This window comes from Arabidopsis lyrata, assembly GCF_000004255.2.
Source record: "Arabidopsis lyrata subsp. lyrata unplaced genomic scaffold ARALYscaffold_6, whole genome shotgun sequence".
NCBI lineage: Eukaryota > Viridiplantae > Streptophyta > Magnoliopsida > Brassicales > Brassicaceae > Arabidopsis > Arabidopsis lyrata.
The window spans coordinates 23341879-23361511 of NW_003302550.1; the positions used below are offsets into that span (position 1 = coordinate 23341879).

The 19633-nt window shown below is 37.0% G+C and overlaps 6 protein-coding genes across 6 annotated transcripts; 1 reads left to right on the plus strand and 5 right to left on the minus strand.

Annotated features, from left to right (window-relative positions):
• Positions 1-3945: 3945 nt before the first annotated feature.
• Positions 3946-4827, minus strand: LOC110227223. The gene has a single exon (XM_021020807.1). The coding sequence runs from the start codon at positions 4784-4786 to the stop codon at positions 4100-4102; it is 687 nt and encodes a 228-aa protein (XP_020876466.1). The 5' UTR covers positions 4787-4827; the 3' UTR covers positions 3946-4099.
• A 449-nt stretch (positions 4828-5276) lies between these two features.
• On the minus strand, positions 5277-6193 carry LOC110227222. The gene has a single exon (XM_021020803.1). It carries the CDS (start codon positions 6145-6147, stop codon positions 5428-5430), a length of 720 nt encoding a protein of 239 aa, XP_020876462.1. The 5' UTR covers positions 6148-6193; the 3' UTR covers positions 5277-5427.
• A 470-nt stretch (positions 6194-6663) lies between these two features.
• Positions 6664-7922, minus strand: LOC110227217. Its single transcript, XM_021020793.1, has one exon. It carries the CDS (start codon positions 7736-7738, stop codon positions 6884-6886), a length of 855 nt encoding a protein of 284 aa, XP_020876452.1. The 5' UTR covers positions 7739-7922; the 3' UTR covers positions 6664-6883.
• A 954-nt stretch (positions 7923-8876) lies between these two features.
• On the minus strand, positions 8877-14041 carry LOC9308873. Its single transcript, XM_021020808.1, has 2 exons — positions 11691-14041; positions 8877-11622 (listed from the first exon to the last, which is right to left on the minus strand). The coding sequence occupies exons 1-2, from the start codon at positions 12021-12023 to the stop codon at positions 11275-11277; spliced, it is 681 nt and encodes a 226-aa protein (XP_020876467.1). The 5' UTR covers positions 12024-14041; the 3' UTR covers positions 8877-11274.
• A 673-nt stretch (positions 14042-14714) lies between these two features.
• Positions 14715-18401, minus strand: LOC110227454. Its single transcript, XM_021021554.1, has 2 exons — positions 18323-18401; positions 14715-15376 (listed from the first exon to the last, which is right to left on the minus strand). Exons 1-2 carry the CDS (start codon positions 18399-18401, stop codon positions 14715-14717), a joined length of 741 nt encoding a protein of 246 aa, XP_020877213.1.
• LOC110227823 lies at positions 15471-17974 on the plus strand. The gene is made up of 3 exons (XM_021023564.1): positions 15471-15494; positions 16228-17385; positions 17463-17974. Exons 1-3 carry the CDS (start codon positions 15471-15473, stop codon positions 17526-17528), a joined length of 1248 nt encoding a protein of 415 aa, XP_020879223.1. The 3' UTR covers positions 17529-17974.
• Positions 18402-19633: the final 1232 nt, after the last annotated feature.

Sequence of the window (19633 nt, forward strand, 5' to 3'; positions counted from 1 at the left end):
TAACAAAGTCTCATCAGGCAAGCCAACCACTTGCATCAAACCATCTCACCAGCAGTGGCGGAGCCAGAAATTTTGATTATCGAGATTGTTTATAATAAATCATTATTATTTTTAAGAAAATGAGTTTAAGTGTTAAATCTATATTACGTGAAAACATGCCGAACTTCGAACATCAAAGCTTACGGATCAACTAAGGACATGATGCCTAGGCTCGGTTAGTTTTCAATGTTCTTAAAATTTAACAGTTAAACTAATTTTTAAAAAAGTAATAGTGAAACTAACATGGTTTTAGTTAAAAATATTATTTTCTTAAATAAAGTGTTAAATCTGTTTTTAGATTCTCGTGAAAATTATTATTATTATTTTTTAAATGAGTTTAAGTGTTAAGTCTATATTACTTGAAAACATGCCGAACTGCGAACACCAAAGCTTGCAGACCAACTAAAGACATGATGTCTAGACTTGGTTAGTTTGACGTTTTTAAAACTTAACACTTAAACTAATTTTTTTTTAAAGTAATAGTGAAATTAACATGATTTTGGTTAAAAATATTATTTTCTTAAAGTTGAAGGCCTGGGCGTTTGGGTATTCGGTTGGTTCCAAGTATTTTGGTTCTGAGACTTAGGAACCATATTGGAACCAAATCAAAATCGGTTCGGTTCTGGTTCGGTTCGGTTCGGTTCGGATAATAAATTTTGGAACCGAGTAGGAACCAAATTGTTTCGGGTATTTTTGGAACCGAAAAAACAATAGAATCATAATGCAAAATTCAAATGCAATTATGCAAGTATGCAATGCAACATCATATATTAGTCATCATACCATTACAAATTCAAAAAATAGTTGAAACTTGGAAAGTATTAAGTCAAAAGACACTCAATGTTTCAAAAATACCACAAAACACAAGTTTTAAAGACACCAAAAGAAGCTTTGTCTTCGATTTGCAATGGTTCGAAAGAGAGAGTTGTTGTCTGCGGCGTCTCCTTCTTTGAGAAAGAGAGAACAAACTAGGGGTTTCCTTTAGGTTTCAGAGAAATATATAAGAGGGTAAGAGAGATATATGGTAGGATGTTGGGCTTGGGTAGTTAGGTTAAGGTCTAGATGAGTTTGAGACTTTGGGTTATATAAATATAAGTTAATGGGCTATATTTTTTGGGTACCCGAATGGATATCGGTTTCTACCCGAACCGAACCGATACCCATAGATCTTTGATTCAAGATCCAATCGTTTCACTAGAACCGGAATTTCGGTTCGGTTCGGTTATGTTCTATGTGGATCCATATTTGTGCCCAGACCTAGTTGAAGTGTTAAATTTGTTTTAGATTTTCGTGTAAATCATTTTTTTTAATGAGTTTAAGTGTTAAATCTATATTACGTGAAAACATGTCAAATTTCGAACACCAAAGCTTACAGACCAACTAAAGACAAGAACCTTGGCTCGGTTAGTTTTCGGTTTTTTTAAAAATTTAACAATTAAACTAAATTTTTAAAAAATTAATAGTGAAATTAACATGGTTTTAGTAAAAAAGATTATTTACTTAAAGTTTTAGTGAAAATCATTTTTATTTTTTAAAAATGAGTTGAAGTGTTAAAACTATATTACGTGAAAATATGCCGAACTTCGAACACCAAAGCTTACGGACCAACTAAGGACATGATGTCTAGGCGCGGTTAGTTTTTGACGTTTTTAAAATTGAACACTTAAACAAATTTTTAAAAAAAGTAATTGTGAAATTAACATGGTTTTAGTTAAAAATTATTAATTATTTTCTTAAAAAGTTTAAGTGTTAAATTTGTTTTAGATTTTAGTGAAAATCATTTTTATTTTTTTAAATAAGTTTAAGTGTTAAATCTATATTTTTAGTGAAAATCATTCATATTTTTCGTGAAAATCATTCTTCTTTTTTTAAAATGAGTTGAAGAGTTATATCTATATTACGTGAAAACATGCCGAGCTTCGAACACGAAAGCTTACGGACCAACTAAGGACTGGATGCTTAGGCCGGATAGTTTTCGACGTTTTTAAAATTGAACACTTATTCTAATTTTTAAAAAGTACTAGTGAAATTAACATGATTTTAGTTAAAAATTATTAATTATTTTCTTAAAGTTTTAAGTGTTAAATGTGTTTTTAAATTTTAGTGAAAATCATTTTTAATTTTTTTAAATGAGTTTAAGTGTTAAATCTATATTACGTGAAAACATGCCGAACTTCGAACACCAAAGCTTACGGACCAATTAAAGACAGGATGCATAGGCGCGGTTAGTTTTTAACGTTTTTAAAATTGAACAAGTAAACTAATTTTAAAAAAGTAATAGTGAAATTAACATGGTTTTAGTTAAAAATTGCTAATTATTTTCTTAAAGTTTAACTATTAAATTTGTTTAAAATTTTAGTAAAAATCATTAGTATTTGATAAAAATAAAAAGTTATTACTTAAAAATATTTGAAAAAACCTTGATATTTAGTATTAATCAGAAGTGAAAAATAGAAAATTTTATTTTTAAAAAATCAAAATTATTATGATTTATGATTAAAAAAAAAAAAAAAAAAGGTAAGAAAGAAAGGTTACCTGGATGTACATTGGCTTAGTTTCCATGACTTCACAGTCCGTCGTGCTCGAGCGTTCAGATTGGTCGTCATTGTCAGATTCAATTTGAGAGGAAGCAGCTGGAATATTGAAAAGGTTTCTGTTAAGTTGCTTTTGTCATCAAGATATGTACACCAAATGATTCGTAGCTATGATGAAATAGAGGTTCGTAGCTATGGAGCAGCTTATTGATGAAATAGAGGTTCGTAGCTATGGAGGAAGATAGACACAAAAGCTTTAAGTAGATAAGATGATCTCATGCATAAAGATGTACAATTTGTTCTTGAAAGATACTCGATGAGAGTCTTTTAGTGATGTCTTGATATTTCTTTCCCTAATTCCTTCTTCTCAACCATCAAAAGATTCATGGTTGGGAAACTTGCAATAGCCTCTGGTTGTTTCAAACGTTACACTCACAAATTTTTCCTATTAAAGGAGTTTGTTTTGAAACTGAAAGTTAAAGCCAACAACGAGGCTGGATTCGAAGATGGAAAGATCTCTTCGCTTCAAGCAGTTTTAGGACATATATGGCGTTCAAGGGTTAAAAACAGTGGCATGAGCAGAGAAGAAGACACACATTGTAGATTACCAATAGATATGAGTCACCTGAAAGCTTCCCGTTCAGGCTAGCGCGACAAAGTCTATCAATTTGGAATTTGGATAAAGCAAATTTAAGCTAGATGAACATGAAAGGGGACAAAATAATATTATCAAGATCGTTTTACTAACATTTCCGGGAATAACTTCTCTTCTTCTTGCATTTGCTTTATTTGCCCCTCTCTTCTTCTATCTATCTCAAATCTGTCTCTTCAATTTCACTATCGGGCTTTTTATTAGTCTATAATGGGACTCAAAATAAGGCTTTGGCCCACATCAAAAAAGATAATTCACAAATCAAAACTAACTTCAGAGTCTTTTGTCCCACATCGGTCACTCTACTCATTTTGTGTTTGTTTATATATTACACGAAATGATATATTCAACGTCGAGCTAAGTAACGAGAGCTTGTAACCCATGTGGGGACAATAAGATGGTGGAACAATGGTTCGGGTCCACAAGTCGGTTCTGGTGTTGGCATGTTTCTGAGCTGCCCAGTCCAAGCTGTGAGTAATCCGTGTGGGTCGAGCGAAGGCTTGGCTCAGACGGGTTCTAAAGTTGGAGGGTAATGCGTGAGGCTGGTTTCACAGAGCAGCGATTACTTCGCGCTTACAGCAGTGGACGGATCACGGTTCGGCGTTGCCCAGATCCAATATGACCTGCTGGTCTGATCTCACCTGAACCACCAATTTTTTGAACAAAAACAAACCCAAACTTTGAACAAGGAAAGAGGAGACTTTTTAGGGTTTATGTTTTAAGAGGAACAAAAACAAACCCAAACTTTGAACAAAGCAAGAGGAAAGAGGAGACTGCAGATAGTTGAACCTTCAATAGGATATATACAATGTAATCATAGCTTTTGTTCAATGTATGGAGATTTACAATTTTTTGCTACTGAAAGAATTGTGACTTAAGAATCAAGGTTAAAAGAGCCACGAGTAAGATGTGTAGGAAGGATCTCAATTGTATCGTTGTGATCAACACCAACCACCCAGAATGACTGATTCTCGTTTAATACTCTGTTTTTGTGTATAAGAAAATACCCTTCTTGAGGCAGATTTAACTCACCATTCTCTTCAATCTTCACCAACTCGTTCCTCAGTTCTTTTACGTTATCGTTCATCTTCACATTCACAGCCACCGGAACCTCCTTGACAGCTTGACTCTCACCGGAATACGGTGAAACGTATACGACAATCTTCGGAATCCTCTCCTTCTCAGACGAATCTTGAATGTTAGTGATCATCTCTTCGACTGAGTTTGACGATGGAGATTGCTCTGTTTGAACCGTCAGAGTCGACTCTTGATGACCGTCGATGATCTGTTCTGTTGAGTTTGACGGTGGAGGAGATTGCTCGGTTTGATTAGGGTTATGATCAGGAGAGACGATGAGTTGAAGACGAGATTCGTGGACGATCTTGTACTGTTCGATATCAAGATCGTCTTGAAGAAGAGTGCCCTCGAAGATAAGGGTTTGTTTTGAAACAGAGACACGTTGAGACTTCTCGATCTTCTCTTTCATCTCTAACACTGTATCCTTGTAATACATTTCAATCTCGAACGATGAGCCACTCTGAATCTCGAAGAACACCTTCATAATTGTATCAATGGTGTTTCAAGATCAATGGAGCTGTTGAAGAAAAGAGAGAAAGTGATGGATGACTTGTAAAGAAAGTTTCCTCACAAATCGGTTTTATATCATTTGATTTCACGTATCAAATCGATGAGAATCTTAACCGTCGACAGCTATCTTTTTACTAAATAACTAAAATGATCCTACGGTATATAATTTCACATTCTTCTACGGAAAAAAATCGAAATGCGTTCAAACGCAGCGTTTTGTTGAAGAAATATAGGTCCTGCCCACTACTTGCAGAGTGTTTTTTTGGTTTTAGTTTTTGAATAAAGCAAGAAACTTTACTGTCTTTTGCCCTGTTTTTTTCAACAAAGATTCAACATTTGATCTTTATACGTGTTTCTGTAACGCCAGATCATTGAAAAATATCAAAAAAAATGTGAATTAGACCATCCGTAATGTTTCTAGAGAAAAAAATGTGAATTAGACCATCCGTAATGTTTCTTGATTCTTGATCGCTAATTTCGAAAAGATGTAACTAAACAAGAACTCGTTTCTCTTCTTTAAACAACAACAATATTGGTAATTACATGTCTTAGCATATTTTCAGAAAGCTATGAGCTTTGAACAAAGCAATAAAACTTGAAGAAAGACTAAACGCTTTAAGGAGAGAGGAGACTGTTAAAAGATGGTAGCTTGCTGATAATCTCAATTCTATCACCGTCAACAACAAGGTTCCACTTGAATGACTCAGATTCGGTCAATGGTAACGCACTGTATACTAAGTAAAACCCTTCGTGAGGCAGATATAACTCACCCCTCTCTTGCATCTTAACCAGCTCTTTCCTCAGTTCTTCAACGTTATCATCTGCGTTAACCTCTACTTGAACGATCCTGGGATCATCTTCATATGGCTTCACATATACTGTCAGTTTCTCTTTGGCTGAGTCTGACGGTGGAGATTGCTCGGTGGTTTGAACTACTTGATTCCCAACCGTCACCTTCATTGTTGAATCTTGAGGGGCAAGTAACTCATCAAGTGAATATGCCGGTCCTGATGAATATTCATTGTGGATTCTCCTCGCCATCACCTTCGTGATCTTTTTGCCTGTCGCTGAATCTATAAGCATTTGATCGTTGTTCTGATTAGGGTTTTCCTCGGGAGAGATGGAGAGAAGGAGACGAGAGTCGAATAGGATCGTGCAATCAAACTTATCAACATGATCTTGAAGAACCTTGCCTTGGAAGTAAAGGGTTTGTTTGGAAACAGGGATACCTTGAGACTTCTCGATCTTTTCTTTTATCTTTAACACTGTCTCCCAGATATCAACAGTAATGGAGAACGATGAGCCACTCTCAGTATCGATGAGCACGTTCATCATTGTATCAACGGTGTTTCAAGATCAGTGGAGAGACAGAGACTTCGGAAGAAGAGAGAAAGAGAAAGCGATGATTTTTGTGACGAAAGTTTGTTTATTCGTAATTTTGTTTTATATATCACTAGTCAAAGAATTGTAACCGTCGATTGCTCTCCTAACTGATATGATCCAACGGTTAATTTAAGCGTTCTTGAAATGGGTTGAAAACGCAGCGTTTTAAATTAAAAAATAGTATCCGGCCCATTAACCCGACAAATTTAACCCGTCTCTTGTGTAGAGGTAGTATCCGGCCCATTCTTCTGCGTAAAAATCGAACTGCATTGAAACGCTGCGTTTTTGTTGAAAGTTTTTAGGTCCGGCCCATTCATTAGTCGTAGAGTGTTTTAAAGCAAATTAGCAATGTGATTTTTTTTTTGGTTTTAGTTTTTGAATAAAGCAAGAAATTTTACTGTCTTTTGCCCTGTTTTGTCAACAAAAATTCAACATTTGATCTTAAAGTCAAGTATGATCACTGATTTCGAAAAGATATAACTCAACAAGAACTAATTTTTCTTCTTTTAGCTCATATTGGTAATTACATGTCTTAGGCTCTTAGCAAATTTGCAGAAAGCTGTGAACTTTGAACAAAGCAAGAAAACTCGAAGAAATACTAAAAGAAAAGAGGAGACTGCACTGAAACATATCCGATATATGGAAAGACTAAAAGAAAAGAAAGACTAAGAGAACAAAGCAAGCTCGTTTAGTGATGAGACGTTCGACGACTTGTGGGTTTAGGGCCGGGATTGGTAACATATCCGAGGAAAATCTCAATCGTATCACCGTGAGCAACACCGTTCGTCAAGAATGACTTATCTTCTTGTAATACAGCCTGCTTGTGTATAAAGTAAAACCTTTCTTGAGGCAGATAGAACTCACCCCTCTCTTGCATCTTAACCAGCTCTTTCCTCAGTTCTTCAACGTTATTCAATGCGTTAACTTCCACTTGAGTCCTCCTGGTCTCTCCATATGGCTGCACCATTACTATCATCTTCATCGGGTTGATCTTGGTCTTCTTCCTCACAGGCGAATCTGGAATGTTAATGACCTCTACGACTGAGTCTGACGATGAAGATACTCTGTTTTGAACTTCTTGATTCCTGTTTGTTCTGCTCCCAACCGTCACAGACGACGAACCTTGAGGGGCAAGTAACTCATCAAGTGAATATGCCGGTCGTGATGAATATTCATTGTGGATTCTCCTCGCCACGACCTTCGTGACCACAGGCCGATCATGTTGATTCTTACTGCCCTCCGGAGAATCTTGATTGTTAACGAACTCATGAATTGGATTTGATGGAGATTGAGCCACTTGGTTCTGAGTAGGGTTATCGTCAGGAGAGATGGAGAGATGGATAGGAGAGTTTTCGAGGACATGGCATTCATAGATATCAAGATGGCTTTGAAGAAGCTTGCCTTTGAAGGTAAGTATTTGTTTAGAAACAGGAATACCTTGAGACTTCTCGATCTTCCGTTTAATCTCCGACAGTGTTTCCCCGAAAACAACATCAATGGAGAACGTTGAGCCACTCTGATTCTCGACAGTAACCTCCATCATTGTATCAATGGTGCTTCAAGATCAAGAGAGAGACTTGAAGAGAAAGAGAGAGAAAGTGATTGACGATAAGTTTACTCGTGTAATTTGGTTTAAATAATCATTTACGCCCCTAGTCGAAGAATCTTAACCGTCGATGGCTCTCCTTACTGTTATGATCCAACGGTTAGATTAAGCAATCTTGATATGAAGAATCTTAACCGTCGATGGCTGTTGCGTTTGAGACTGGCGTTGCATCATTTGTTAGCTAAGGCCATGGTGATTGGGGATGTTGCTGCATTGGGACAAGTTTGGTGAATCATATTATATGGGGAAGCCTAAGTGTTGTTTCTGGTTGAAATATCTCTGAAATGTTCATGAACAACTTGGTGTTATAGTCAACATCTGAATTGCTGCTGCGGGAGAAATGGCCATCTTGGTTCTGCTGATTGGTCTCAGACTCTCAGGTCTCATAAGGCTAAACCACAATCTTAGACTCATAAGAAGCTAGTAGTTTGACTGTATTATATATAATAACTAAAAAGAATTAGTTTTATAAAGAACTTGGAGACTGGAAAGGTGAAACCAACAGAATCAAGCTCTTAGTTTACCTGAATCACAGGGCTACATCACAATCTGAGACAAGTACCCTCAAATCATCGTCAAATAGAACATTTGGTCAACTTCTTGGTTAGTACATACCATGCAAATTAAAGTAATCATCTCATTCTTGTGGGCTTAAACCTGAAACATCATCTAACAAGAATCGATCCACACCACATAAGAACCATCTAGTAAAATTGGCTATAAACGATTGACATGATAGAGTAACCAAAACTTTTCTAGAAACGGTGAACATCAATTGTCTCTGATTATCCTACACCCTAAACTTGTCTCTGGACTCTCCCTCTTGTGTACCTTATTCAAACCAGCTCTCTAAGCATTTTCCTCATACTCATTCCCTAAAACCCTTTTCCTATCCAATGAATGAAATTGATTAAGAAAGGTGCTGACAATGTCAAGACATTATATCCAAACTGTCTTTTAAACACCTAACCAAACCAGCATCAAAGTCTTGATCTTTTGTACACATACACACATGAGATTGTTAAGAGACTGAGCAACATCAATGCATGGGTTGACAGGAGTACAAGAATTTCAGAAGCCTGAAAGGGAAATGGACTCAACAGAGATTTTGCTGCAGAAGTGGGACAAATTCAACAAAATTTACAAACACCTAATTCATAACCGACCTGAAAAATATGTGTTGTTGGGTTTGACCAACACACACCAAATGGGCCTATTTGGGCCTGACGAAAATAACATTTACAAGAAGAGAAAGAAGAGCAAAAGTGGCCCATTATATATTCTTATATATCTCGGAAGAATATGTGAGAAGACGGTAGAGAGTTCTAGAAAACGTGAGAAAAGAGAGTTTTCTGAAAAAGTCTGTCTTTGTCTTCTTTGTTGTGTTTTTTGATCCAAAGTTCTTCTTGTGTGAGTGTACCTGAAAACCAAAAGAAAACATCACAAGTTTGTGGTGTGTGTAATCTCTTTCTAATAGTGAAGCTTGGGAGCAAGAGTTCTCCCCCGAGACGTAGCGGTTAGAGGCCGTGAACTCGGTGATCAAATCTCTTTGTGTTGTTTATTCCGCAAGCAATCGTTTCTAGCAAGTTTTTCTCCACAATATGTTGCAGAGAAATTAGAAGAGCATTAGAGTATTATAATCTTACCATCCATTAGACAATGAACATCAGAGCAGCAACAACAATAAAATATTAAATTTTAGGGTTTCATTCATCAGAATTTGAGGATCGATCTGTATAAAGTTTTTGGGGAAAAAAAAATTTGAACCATTTCTCGATTTATGCGTGTCATCCTTGCGCAGGGGCCATGCTAATCTTCTCTGTATCGTTCCAATTTTATCGGATGTCCCCGAAGGGACAATCACTCTTTAGACTCTAACCATATATAAACGCAGCTTCGTCTACTGTTCTAAGCGATGTGGGACTTTTGACAACGTTTACAGGTTAAATGGGCTCGATTATTATAAGGCCTATTTCTTTTTCTACATAGGCCCATTAACATTGTTTCTTCTTAGGCTTCTTTCTGATTTTATGCGTAGAGACTAGAGACTGAGAACGATGCCCTTGGTTTTGTGTAACGTTAGGTTTAAATTGTCAATGAGCAATTGTTGGGTTAGAGACTTTGGTTTTTGCACACAAAAAAAAATAGACTTTGGTATGTTGTTAAATTTTACTAATATTTCATTTGGCGAGAGAACTTATGGGTAACTAAACACTCAACGTTTTAGATTTTACAGTTTTATCAGAAAAATTCGATACTTTTGTAAGAATCGTCTTTAATATCATGTCAAGAATCAGCTACCAAGACTGCTCCTTTGGACCTATCCTACGTCCACACTGATCCTCTACCACCAAGTTGAGGCTGCGTCTGCGATTGCGGATACGGGTGCAGAAAAACTTGAGAAGCAAAAAGATTGAGATCAAGATCGAGATGGGGACGTGGTGCCTTGGGAGAATAATATTGATGCTGAATAACTTGAGAAAACTCATTGTTGAGACTAATGTAACTAAAGGCTTTTGAAAAAAAGTTAATCCTGGCCGTTCATTCATATCCTTCTACGGGTGAATAATCTGATATTGTATGGGATAACGATGATGATATTGGTTTTGAGGATTGAGGAGACGACAATGAGTCTCTGCTTCTGATATAGTCGGAGGCATTTACTCTGTTTTTGTATTCCTTGTTTCTTGTGCAACAAGTTTTCATTTATTGACTTGTACTCATTCTTCTCTTCTGCATTTGTTTGTCTATTATTAATTGACTACCTTATTTTTAAAATTTGGAGATGAGAAACAATTTGCTAAACTAAACGTTTAAAAAGAGAAACTCTTTCTTTTTGAATTCGAGACTTTTGAATAGTTCTTGACTAAACAGTTTCATAATCTCTAAGAAATTACAGTAATTGGGAATTCTAAAAAGAGAGACTTTAAGACTAGAGTGGACTTTTAATCTTCAGTTAAAAGTATTGAAATTGATTATGAAGATTCAGAAGAAAACTCTTCCTTGTTCCACACTTTAGAATAGATCATTGACTAAACAGTCATCAACACCAGTTCATTTGACAGCTACCAAAATCAACCCAAGAGAGTTCTATTAAAAAGAAAAACTTGAAAATCATGTCAATTAAGGATCGTTTTACCTAGGCTGCTGCTGATCTTGACCTTGTTCAGAAGATCCTTGAGACTGCGTTGGCTGTTGGGTTTGAGGCACACGTTGCAGCATTTGTTGATTTAGCTCAGGCCGTGCATGTCGTGGGTTGGAATAGTTCTGACCTATAGCAAATGATCTTGGCTGTCCTCTTGCAGTATACTAGAATTCCATGTCAGACATTGGATGTTGATAAAAGTTCTGCTGGTAAGCCATTGGATGCTGAATTGGCCACATTGGCCCTGGCATTGGATTGGTCATCTGGTTAGCTGATGGATGCTGGTGATATGTGTTCTGAAGTCTCCATGGTTCATAGTTGTGAACAACTAATGCAGGCCCTCGAATCTGGTTAACCACTGGAAGTTGATAAAAGTTCTGCTGGCTAGCCATTGAATGTTGATATAAGTTATGGTGGTCATCGGATACTGCATTTGCAATGGAATATATATATGAGTCGGCGTAGGCATCACAAATTGCGTTGGAACTAGAATGGCCATCGGGTTAATCACTGGAAGCTGCTGATATGTGTTGTTCTGAGGCTGCTGAATGGTGCAGCATTGGGAGAACGTACGTTGACTCTGCATACCAATAAGTTGGCGTGTATTGTTTCGATCACTTGTAGACGATGTTGATCCAGGGTTTGTTCTTGTGAGTTGCTGCTGCGGATCAGATTCCTGCCAAGAACCAAGATTGCATCTATCTTACTTACTTGCGAATTAAGTAAACCGGAAATCGTATTTACCTTGCGCACATCACCATCATTGCGATCATCTTCTTTATTATCTACCCTTCTTATCTCGCCAGATTCACTACTATCTTCACGGTTTCTTGAAGAAGAAGCATATGTTTTCTTGGTGGCTTCGTTAATGATGGCGGAACAAGAAGCAGAGTCTTTCACTTGTGGTTTTCGAGCGAAAACATCAACACAAATCTCCGGATTAATCTTAGTCGGCTCTTCTTCAAGATTGAAATCTCTGTCTTCTTCGAAACAGGTATCGCTGACATCAAAATCGAGAAAGCCATTTGGGAAGTTTTTCATATATTCGGGATCATCTCGTGGTTCAGGCTCAGCCATGTCGCAAGAGAAAAGCAGAGAGAGACGAAGAATTAACGAACAAGAGAAATGAAAGAAATTTATATAGGCGCCATGGTTTTATACTCGAGAAGGAAATTATCAGTTGCAAGAATTAGACGGAGTTTCTCTCTTTCCGTTAAATTACACAATATCGGATCCGTTTGGTTCGGTTTACTCCGGTTTATTGGACCTCACTATAATTAGTAACTACAATTGTTCTAAGTGAATATCTTATAACAAGCACAAATTCACAGAATCACAGCTTTAAGGAAAATACAAACAGAGATCGAGTTCTATAAACTTTTTAAATACAAACAAATTCAAAGATATGAAAACACACCCCATTTTGCAGTAGAAGTTTTATAAAAACCGAGAACCAATTCACAAGCAACCGGAAACACAAAATGTCTCCTTTTTTGCTGCAAAATCAACTTAAACCCATCTTAAGGTTATGACTCTTTTTATGTCTTATCTTTAGCTCCCCTTTGTTGTTGAACCGAACATCTTGTTTCCGCAATTCACTGGTGAAGTAAATGCTTCTTTACAATTCAGTCTGCCAACTTGAGTCGAATTATGTGCTCCATATCCATAAGAGGCTGCAGACTGAAAAGGTGAAACCATAAGAACCAAGCTCTTTGGGTTTTAGCAGTTTACCTGGCTTACAGGGCCAAACCACAATCTGAGACAAGAACACTCTGATTCTCGTCAAGTAAAAGCATTGGCCAACTTCTTGTGGATGGTACACAGCTACTTCAAATGTCCTCATTCCCAGTCAATTCTAAGTCCTTTTCAAATGTGATTCTACGAAGTAATCATTTGTTTACTCTCATGAGTTTGAAGCTAAAACATAATCTAACGGCAATTAAACCACCACATAAAAACCGTCTTGTCCAATTGGATATAAGAGTAACCAAAACTTGCAAGATATGGAGGACATGTATTTTCTGTCTCGGAAAACTAAAACCCCTAAACCCTAAATGGGTCTCTGATTCACACCAGCTAGTCCTAGACACTTTCCTCATTACCTACTAAAACCCTTTTTCCCATCCAATAAATAAAATTGATCAACACAGGTAACAAAAATGTCAGATAGTATATCCAAAAATTGTCTCTTCAACCCCCTAACCGGATTCAAAGTCTTGATCTTTTTGTATAAATAAACACAAGACATTACTAAGAGATTGACCAAAACCAATTAAAGGGCTGACAGAATTTTAGGAACACAAAAACCCGAAAAGGAATGGAACCAATCGAGATTTTTGCAGCAAAACTGGGAAAAATACAAACTCCTAATAGCTAGCTTACTTACAAAGTTGATCAGAGCATAAAAAAAACAATGCATCAACTGCAATGTAATGACTGAACAAGTCCTTGGAAAACGAAAATATTGCTGCAGAAGATATTAGGGCAATGCACAAATCTATTTGACAACAAATGTTAGAACAAAACAACAACAACGATAATTTGGTTTCATAATCGATCAGGAAACTTTGTAGCATAACTGAAAACATTACGATATATCTCGTAATTGAGAAATTGAAAACTCATTGGACAACGAACATCAAATCAAAGCTGCAATAGCTGAAATAACTGGAGATCTAAGGTTACATTCATCAGAATTTTGGACAACGAACATCAAATCAAACATGCAATAGCTAAAAAACAAAACTGGAGATAGATCTAGGGTTACACATTCATCAGAATTTTGGGTCAAAAAAAATTTGGACCATTTCTCGATTTATGCGTGTCATCCTTGCGCAGGGGCCATGCTAATCTTCTCTGTATCGTTCCAATTTTATCGGATGTCCCCGAAGGGACAATCACTCTTCCGACTCTAACCATATATAAACGCAGCTTCGGCTACTGTTCTAAGCGATGTGGGACGTTTGACAACGTTAACAGGTTAAATGGGCTCAATTATTATAAGGCCTATTTCTATTTCTACTTCGGCCCATTAACATTGTTTCTAGTACTTATTAGGCTTCCTTCTGATTATGCGTAGAGAATGAGAACGACGCCGTTGGTTTTGTGTAACGTTAGCTTTAAATTGTCAATGAGCAGTTATTTTTTTTATGCACACAAAAAAAAATAAAAGACTTTGGTGGTATGTTGTTAAATGTTACTAATATTTCATTTGGGGAGAGAACATTTTTTTTTTTTTTTTTTTGACATCTGTGATTCTATTTTCCTTCAATTCAAGACATTGTTTTTACTTAGGCTTCTTTCTGATTTATGCGTAGAGGATGAGAAACCACGCCGTTGGCTGTGTGTAACGTTAACTTTAACATTCAATGTCTAGATTTACAGATTTATCAGAAAAATTCGAATCTTTTGCAAGAATTGTCTTTAAAATTCATGTCAACAATCAGCTATCAAGATATCATTTCTTCGACCGAGTTTGACGATGGAGGTTGCTCTGTTTGAACCGTCACAGTCGAATCTTCGATGATCTGTTCTGTTGAGTTTGACGGTGGAGGAGATTGCTCCATTTTATGATCAAGAGAGAAGAAGAGTTTGACGACGAGAATTATGAACAATCTTTCATTATGAAAAGTGAATCTTTTGTCGCTAATTTCGAAATGATGTAACTAAACAAGAACTCGTTTCTCTTCTTTCATTGGTAATTACATGTCTTAGCATATTTGCAGAAAGCTATGAACTTTGATCAAAGCAAGAAAACTTGAAGAAAGACTAAATAGAAGATGATAGCTTTCTGATAATCTCAATTCTATCGCCGTCAACAACAAGGTTCCGCTCGAATGACTTAGATTCGATCAATGGTATCGCACTTTCTACTAAGTAAAACCTTTCTTGAGGCAGATATAACTCACCCCTCTCTTGCATCTTAACCAGCTCTTTCCTCAGTTCTTTAACGTTATCATCTGCGTTAACCTCTACTTGAATTATCCTGGTATCATCTTCATATGGCTTCACATATACTGTCAGTTTCATCGGATTGGGGTTGATCTTCTTTTCCACAGGAAGGACCTCTTTGGCTGAGTCTGACGGTGGAGATTGCTCAGTGGCTTGATTGCCAACCGTCACAGTTGGCGAATCTTGAGGGGCAAGTAACTCAACAAGTGAATATGCCGGTCCTGATGAAAATTCATTGTTGACTCTCCTCGCCATCACCTTTGTAATCTTTTTGCCTGTCGCTGAATCTATAAGCATTTGATCGTTGTTCTGATTAGGGTTATCCTCGGGAGAGATGTAGAGAAGGAGACGAGAGTCGAAGAGGAGCTGGCAATCAAACTTATCAACATGATCTTGAAGAACCTTGCCTTGGAAGTAAAGGGTTTGTTTTGCAACAGGGATACCTTGAGACTTCTCGATCTTTTCTTTTATCGCTAACACTGAAGATGTAGCTGCAGTCTGATGAAGTTGTTGAATAAGTCAAGAAGTAAAACAAGATTTTGTCTGATGAAGTTTCTGAATGATTCAAGAAGTATGTCAAGATGCGACTGTTTTTGTGTAAGTGTCGGTTTCTAGAAGGTTTGAGAAGATGTGTTTGGAGCGTGTTTAGAGGATGAATCACAAAGGAAAAAGGACTTAAAGAGATTTGGAAGACTTGATGAAAGTGGAGTTTGAAGAGAAAAAGGAAAAGTATAAAAGGAAATTTACTTTTTCTTATGGAAATTGGAAATCTTCTCCTATGGTGATTAGGAAATCGTTTTGGCTATATATGGAGGAGCTGAGGACGTCTTGGAGAAGGAAGAGAGCTGAGACATAGAGGCAAATCATTGAGAGCTTTCTGAGGGTGTGTGCGACATAGTTTCGCGGTTTTGTGCAACTTAGTTTTGCGGATTTTGTGCTTGTGTGATCAAGTGGTTTTGTTTTGAAGTCTAGGCTCAAGGGGAGTTTAGCTCAGGGTTAGGTTATCCTGATTAAATCTAGACTCAAGGGGAGTTTAGTTAAGGGTAGAGATTATCCTTAAGGTTTCACGTTATAGAAGGGAGCGGTAAATCAAGAGGGTTGGGCTTGTTTTACGCGTTTGCGAATTGGTTGTAATTTGCTTTCTTGTTCTAGTGGAATCGAAATCTGGACGTGGTCCCGGGGAGTAGGAAAAACCGAACCTCGTTAACAAATTTCTTGTCTCGTTTACTTTCTACAATTTATCTTACCTCATCCGCACTTACAATTGGTATCAGAGCGGGTTCTCGATAGAGATTTAGTCTTGTTTCGGGTAGATCAAGGGTGAGGTCAGGAAATCGTTCAGGAGATCGTTCAGGAAGTAAGACAGAGTTTGATATCAAGATCGATGGAGATATTGAGTTTGCCATTCAAGAAGCGGTTCTCATGGAATGAGGGAAACAGATCTCTTCACGGTTTTAGGGCTAATGGAAAAAGAGAAGAGTTGGACAATTCATCAAAGGGCAAACAATGTTTTGAGTGCAAAGGTTTTGGACATGTACGTTTGGAATGTGCGAATTTGCTGAAGCAAAAGAAGAAGAGATTTATCATGAGTAATTCTGAAATTGACTCAGATGATGGTGAAGAATTGAAGAATTTTGTGGCGTTTACAACTTTTGAGTCTAGTTCTGCAGCAAAGTCTGGATCAAGGTCTACATCAGCATCTGCATCAGGGTCTGCATCAGCATCTGCAACAGGATCTGCAATTGGAAGTGTCAATGATCAAAGTGATGACGATGAAAGTATCAGTGATGAAGAGTTTCATGAGAATTACAAAGCCTTATATGAGCATTGGCTTAAAATAGTTGAAGAGAATTCAGTGTTAACTAAGGAGAAACTCAAGTTAGAGGCTAAAGTCATTGAAGTACAGAAATATGCTACAGAAAAAGAAGAAGAAGCATCACAAGCCAAAGTACAACTTGAAGAAACTCAAAAGAATTTGAGGATGCTTAATAATGGCACAAAGAAGTTGGATCATATTCTGAATATTGGCAAGATTGATAAGTGTGGCCTTGGATTTGAAGGAAAACTTTCAAAATCGGATCCAGTGTTTGTTTATGGTGGAAAAATCACGTCTGGATCAGGAAGTGTGTCAGAAACAGCAACTGTGGCAGAGACTGCGTCAGGTACAAGAACTACTACGAGAACTGGTACAGAGTCTGATACAGGAAAAGGTAAAGAACTGCAGAGTGCACCTCAACGAATTTTTCGACCTGTTTGCCATCATTGTGGTATTGTTGGGCATATTAGGCCAAGGTGTTTCAGATTATTGAGGGAGAGAAATCGAATGAAGAATGCTTATAATAAGAGATTTCATGGTCCTACATGTTATCATTGTGGAGTTCAAGGGCATATTAAGAGGAATTGTTTCAGATTCATTCGAGAATCCAGTCATGAAGGCTTAAGGCGCAGGAAGATTTGGGTTAGGAAAGATGATTTCTATGGAGGTGGTGTACTAAGCTATCAACCTCGTGTTGCAAAGCGGGGAGAATTTTCTAAGTAGTTTTGACCATGTTGTGACTCATTCAGGGGGAGAATGATGATGTGTTTCGTGATGTTGTTTTGGAGTTAGAACTGTTGAGTTCACAAACATAGTCAAAAAGGGGGAGATTGAAGATGTAGCTGCAGTCTGATGAAGTTGTTGAATAAGTCAAGAAGTAAAACAAGATTTTGTCTGATGAAGTTTCTGAATGATTCAAGAAGTATGTCAAGATGCGACTGTTTTTGTGTAAGTGTCGGTTTCTAGAAGGTTTGAGAAGATGTGTTTGGAGCGTGTTTAGAGGATGAATCACAAAGGAAAAAGGACTTAAAGAGATTTGGAAGACTTGATGAAAGTGGAGTTTGAAGAGAAAAAGGAAAAGTATAAAAGGAAATTTACTTTTTCTTATGGAAATTGGAAATCTTCTCCTATGGTGATTAGGAAATCGTTTTGGCTATATATGGAGGAGCTGAGGACGTCTTGGAGAAGGAAGAGAGCTGAGACATAGAGGCAAATCATTGAGAGCTTTCTGAGGGTGTGTGCGACATAGTTTCGCGGTTTTGTGCAACTTAGTTTTGCGGATTTTGTGCTTGTGTGATCAAGTGGTTTTGTTTTGAAGTCTAGGCTCAAGGGGAGTTTAGCTCAGGGTTAGGTTATCCTGATTAAATCTAGACTCAAGGGGAGTTTAGTTAAGGGTAGAGATTATCCTTAAGGTTTCACGTTATAGAAGGGAGCGGTAAATCAAGAGGGTTGGGCTTGTTTTACGCGTTTGCGAATTGGTTGTAATTTGCTTTCTTGTTCTAGTGGAATCGAAATCTGGACGTGGTCCCGGGGAGTAGGAAAAACCGAACCTCGTTAACAAATTTCTTGTCTCGTTTACTTTCTACAATTTATCTTACCTCATCCGCACTTACAAACACTGTCTCCCAGAAATCAACATTAATGGAGAACGGTAAGTCACTCAGAGTATCGATGATCACGTCCATCATTGTATCAATGATGTTGAAGATCAGTAGAGAGAGAGACTTCTGAAGAAGAGAGAAAGAGAAAGTGATGATTTTTGTGACGAATGTTTGTTTATTCGTAATTCTGTTTAAATATCACTAGTCAAAGAATCTTAACCGTCGATTGCTCTCCTAACTGATATGATCCAACGGTTAATTTTGCATTGTGTTGAAAACGCAGCGTTTTAAATTAAAAAATAGTTTCCGGCCCATTAATCCGACAAATTTAACCCGTCTCTTGTGTAAAAGTAGTATCCGGCCCATTCTTCTGCGTAAAAATCGAAATGCATTGAAACGCTGCGTTTTATTGAATTTTTTTAGGTCCAGCCCATTCATTAGTCGCATAGTGTTTTAAGGCAAATTAGTAATGTGTTGAAAATTTCCATTTAAATCATCAGTTTGCCATTTTCGTTGGTTTAAAGCATGAATTCTAGATCTGGTGATTTAAATCCTCAATTTTATGTTGACTTTCAATTTAATCACAAATTCTCGTTGACTAAGCCAATTGATGCACATCGTTAACTGGCTAAATCGAGCAATCAGATGAAGAGGAAGATGCAAACCATGTTGGTATAGAAGAAAAATTATGTGATGGTTTCGAAGTGCCAGTTATGCGATGACATCGTCTTACTCTCATTACTGATATGATCCAACGGTTAGATTACGCAATCTTAAGCAATCTTTAAATGGGTTAAAACGCAGCGTCTTGAATAAAAATATTAGATCCGGCCCATTAACACGTCTATGTTCTTCCCCAATTTGACCCGTCTCAGGTAATTCTTCGTCGTTTTTTTTCTCCGGATCAATAGTTGGAAACTTGATACTGAAGTTTCAAGTTTTCCATTTTCATTTGGTTGTTCAATTTATCTACTGATGATTGAAATCAGAAGTTCATAGCTAAATCCGATGTTGATAGAATCAATTTGAACAACAGCAACAAAAACAACATCTTTTATTAGGGGTCTGCTTCGATTAGGCTTTCTTTCTGCTCAAGTCATCTGCTCTTCTCCTTTTGAATTTCTAGCTCTTAAGCATATTTTGTGTAACGAAACAATTTTAAAGAAAGCAAAAAAAACTTTGAAAAAGACTGAAAAGCTATAAGGTAAGGAAAATATTGCAGAAAGTTAAGCCTGATTCATGATCAGTCAAACTTTACAGTCTTTTTGCCATGTTTTGTCAACAAAGATTCAACATTTGATCTTAAAGTGAAGCTTGAT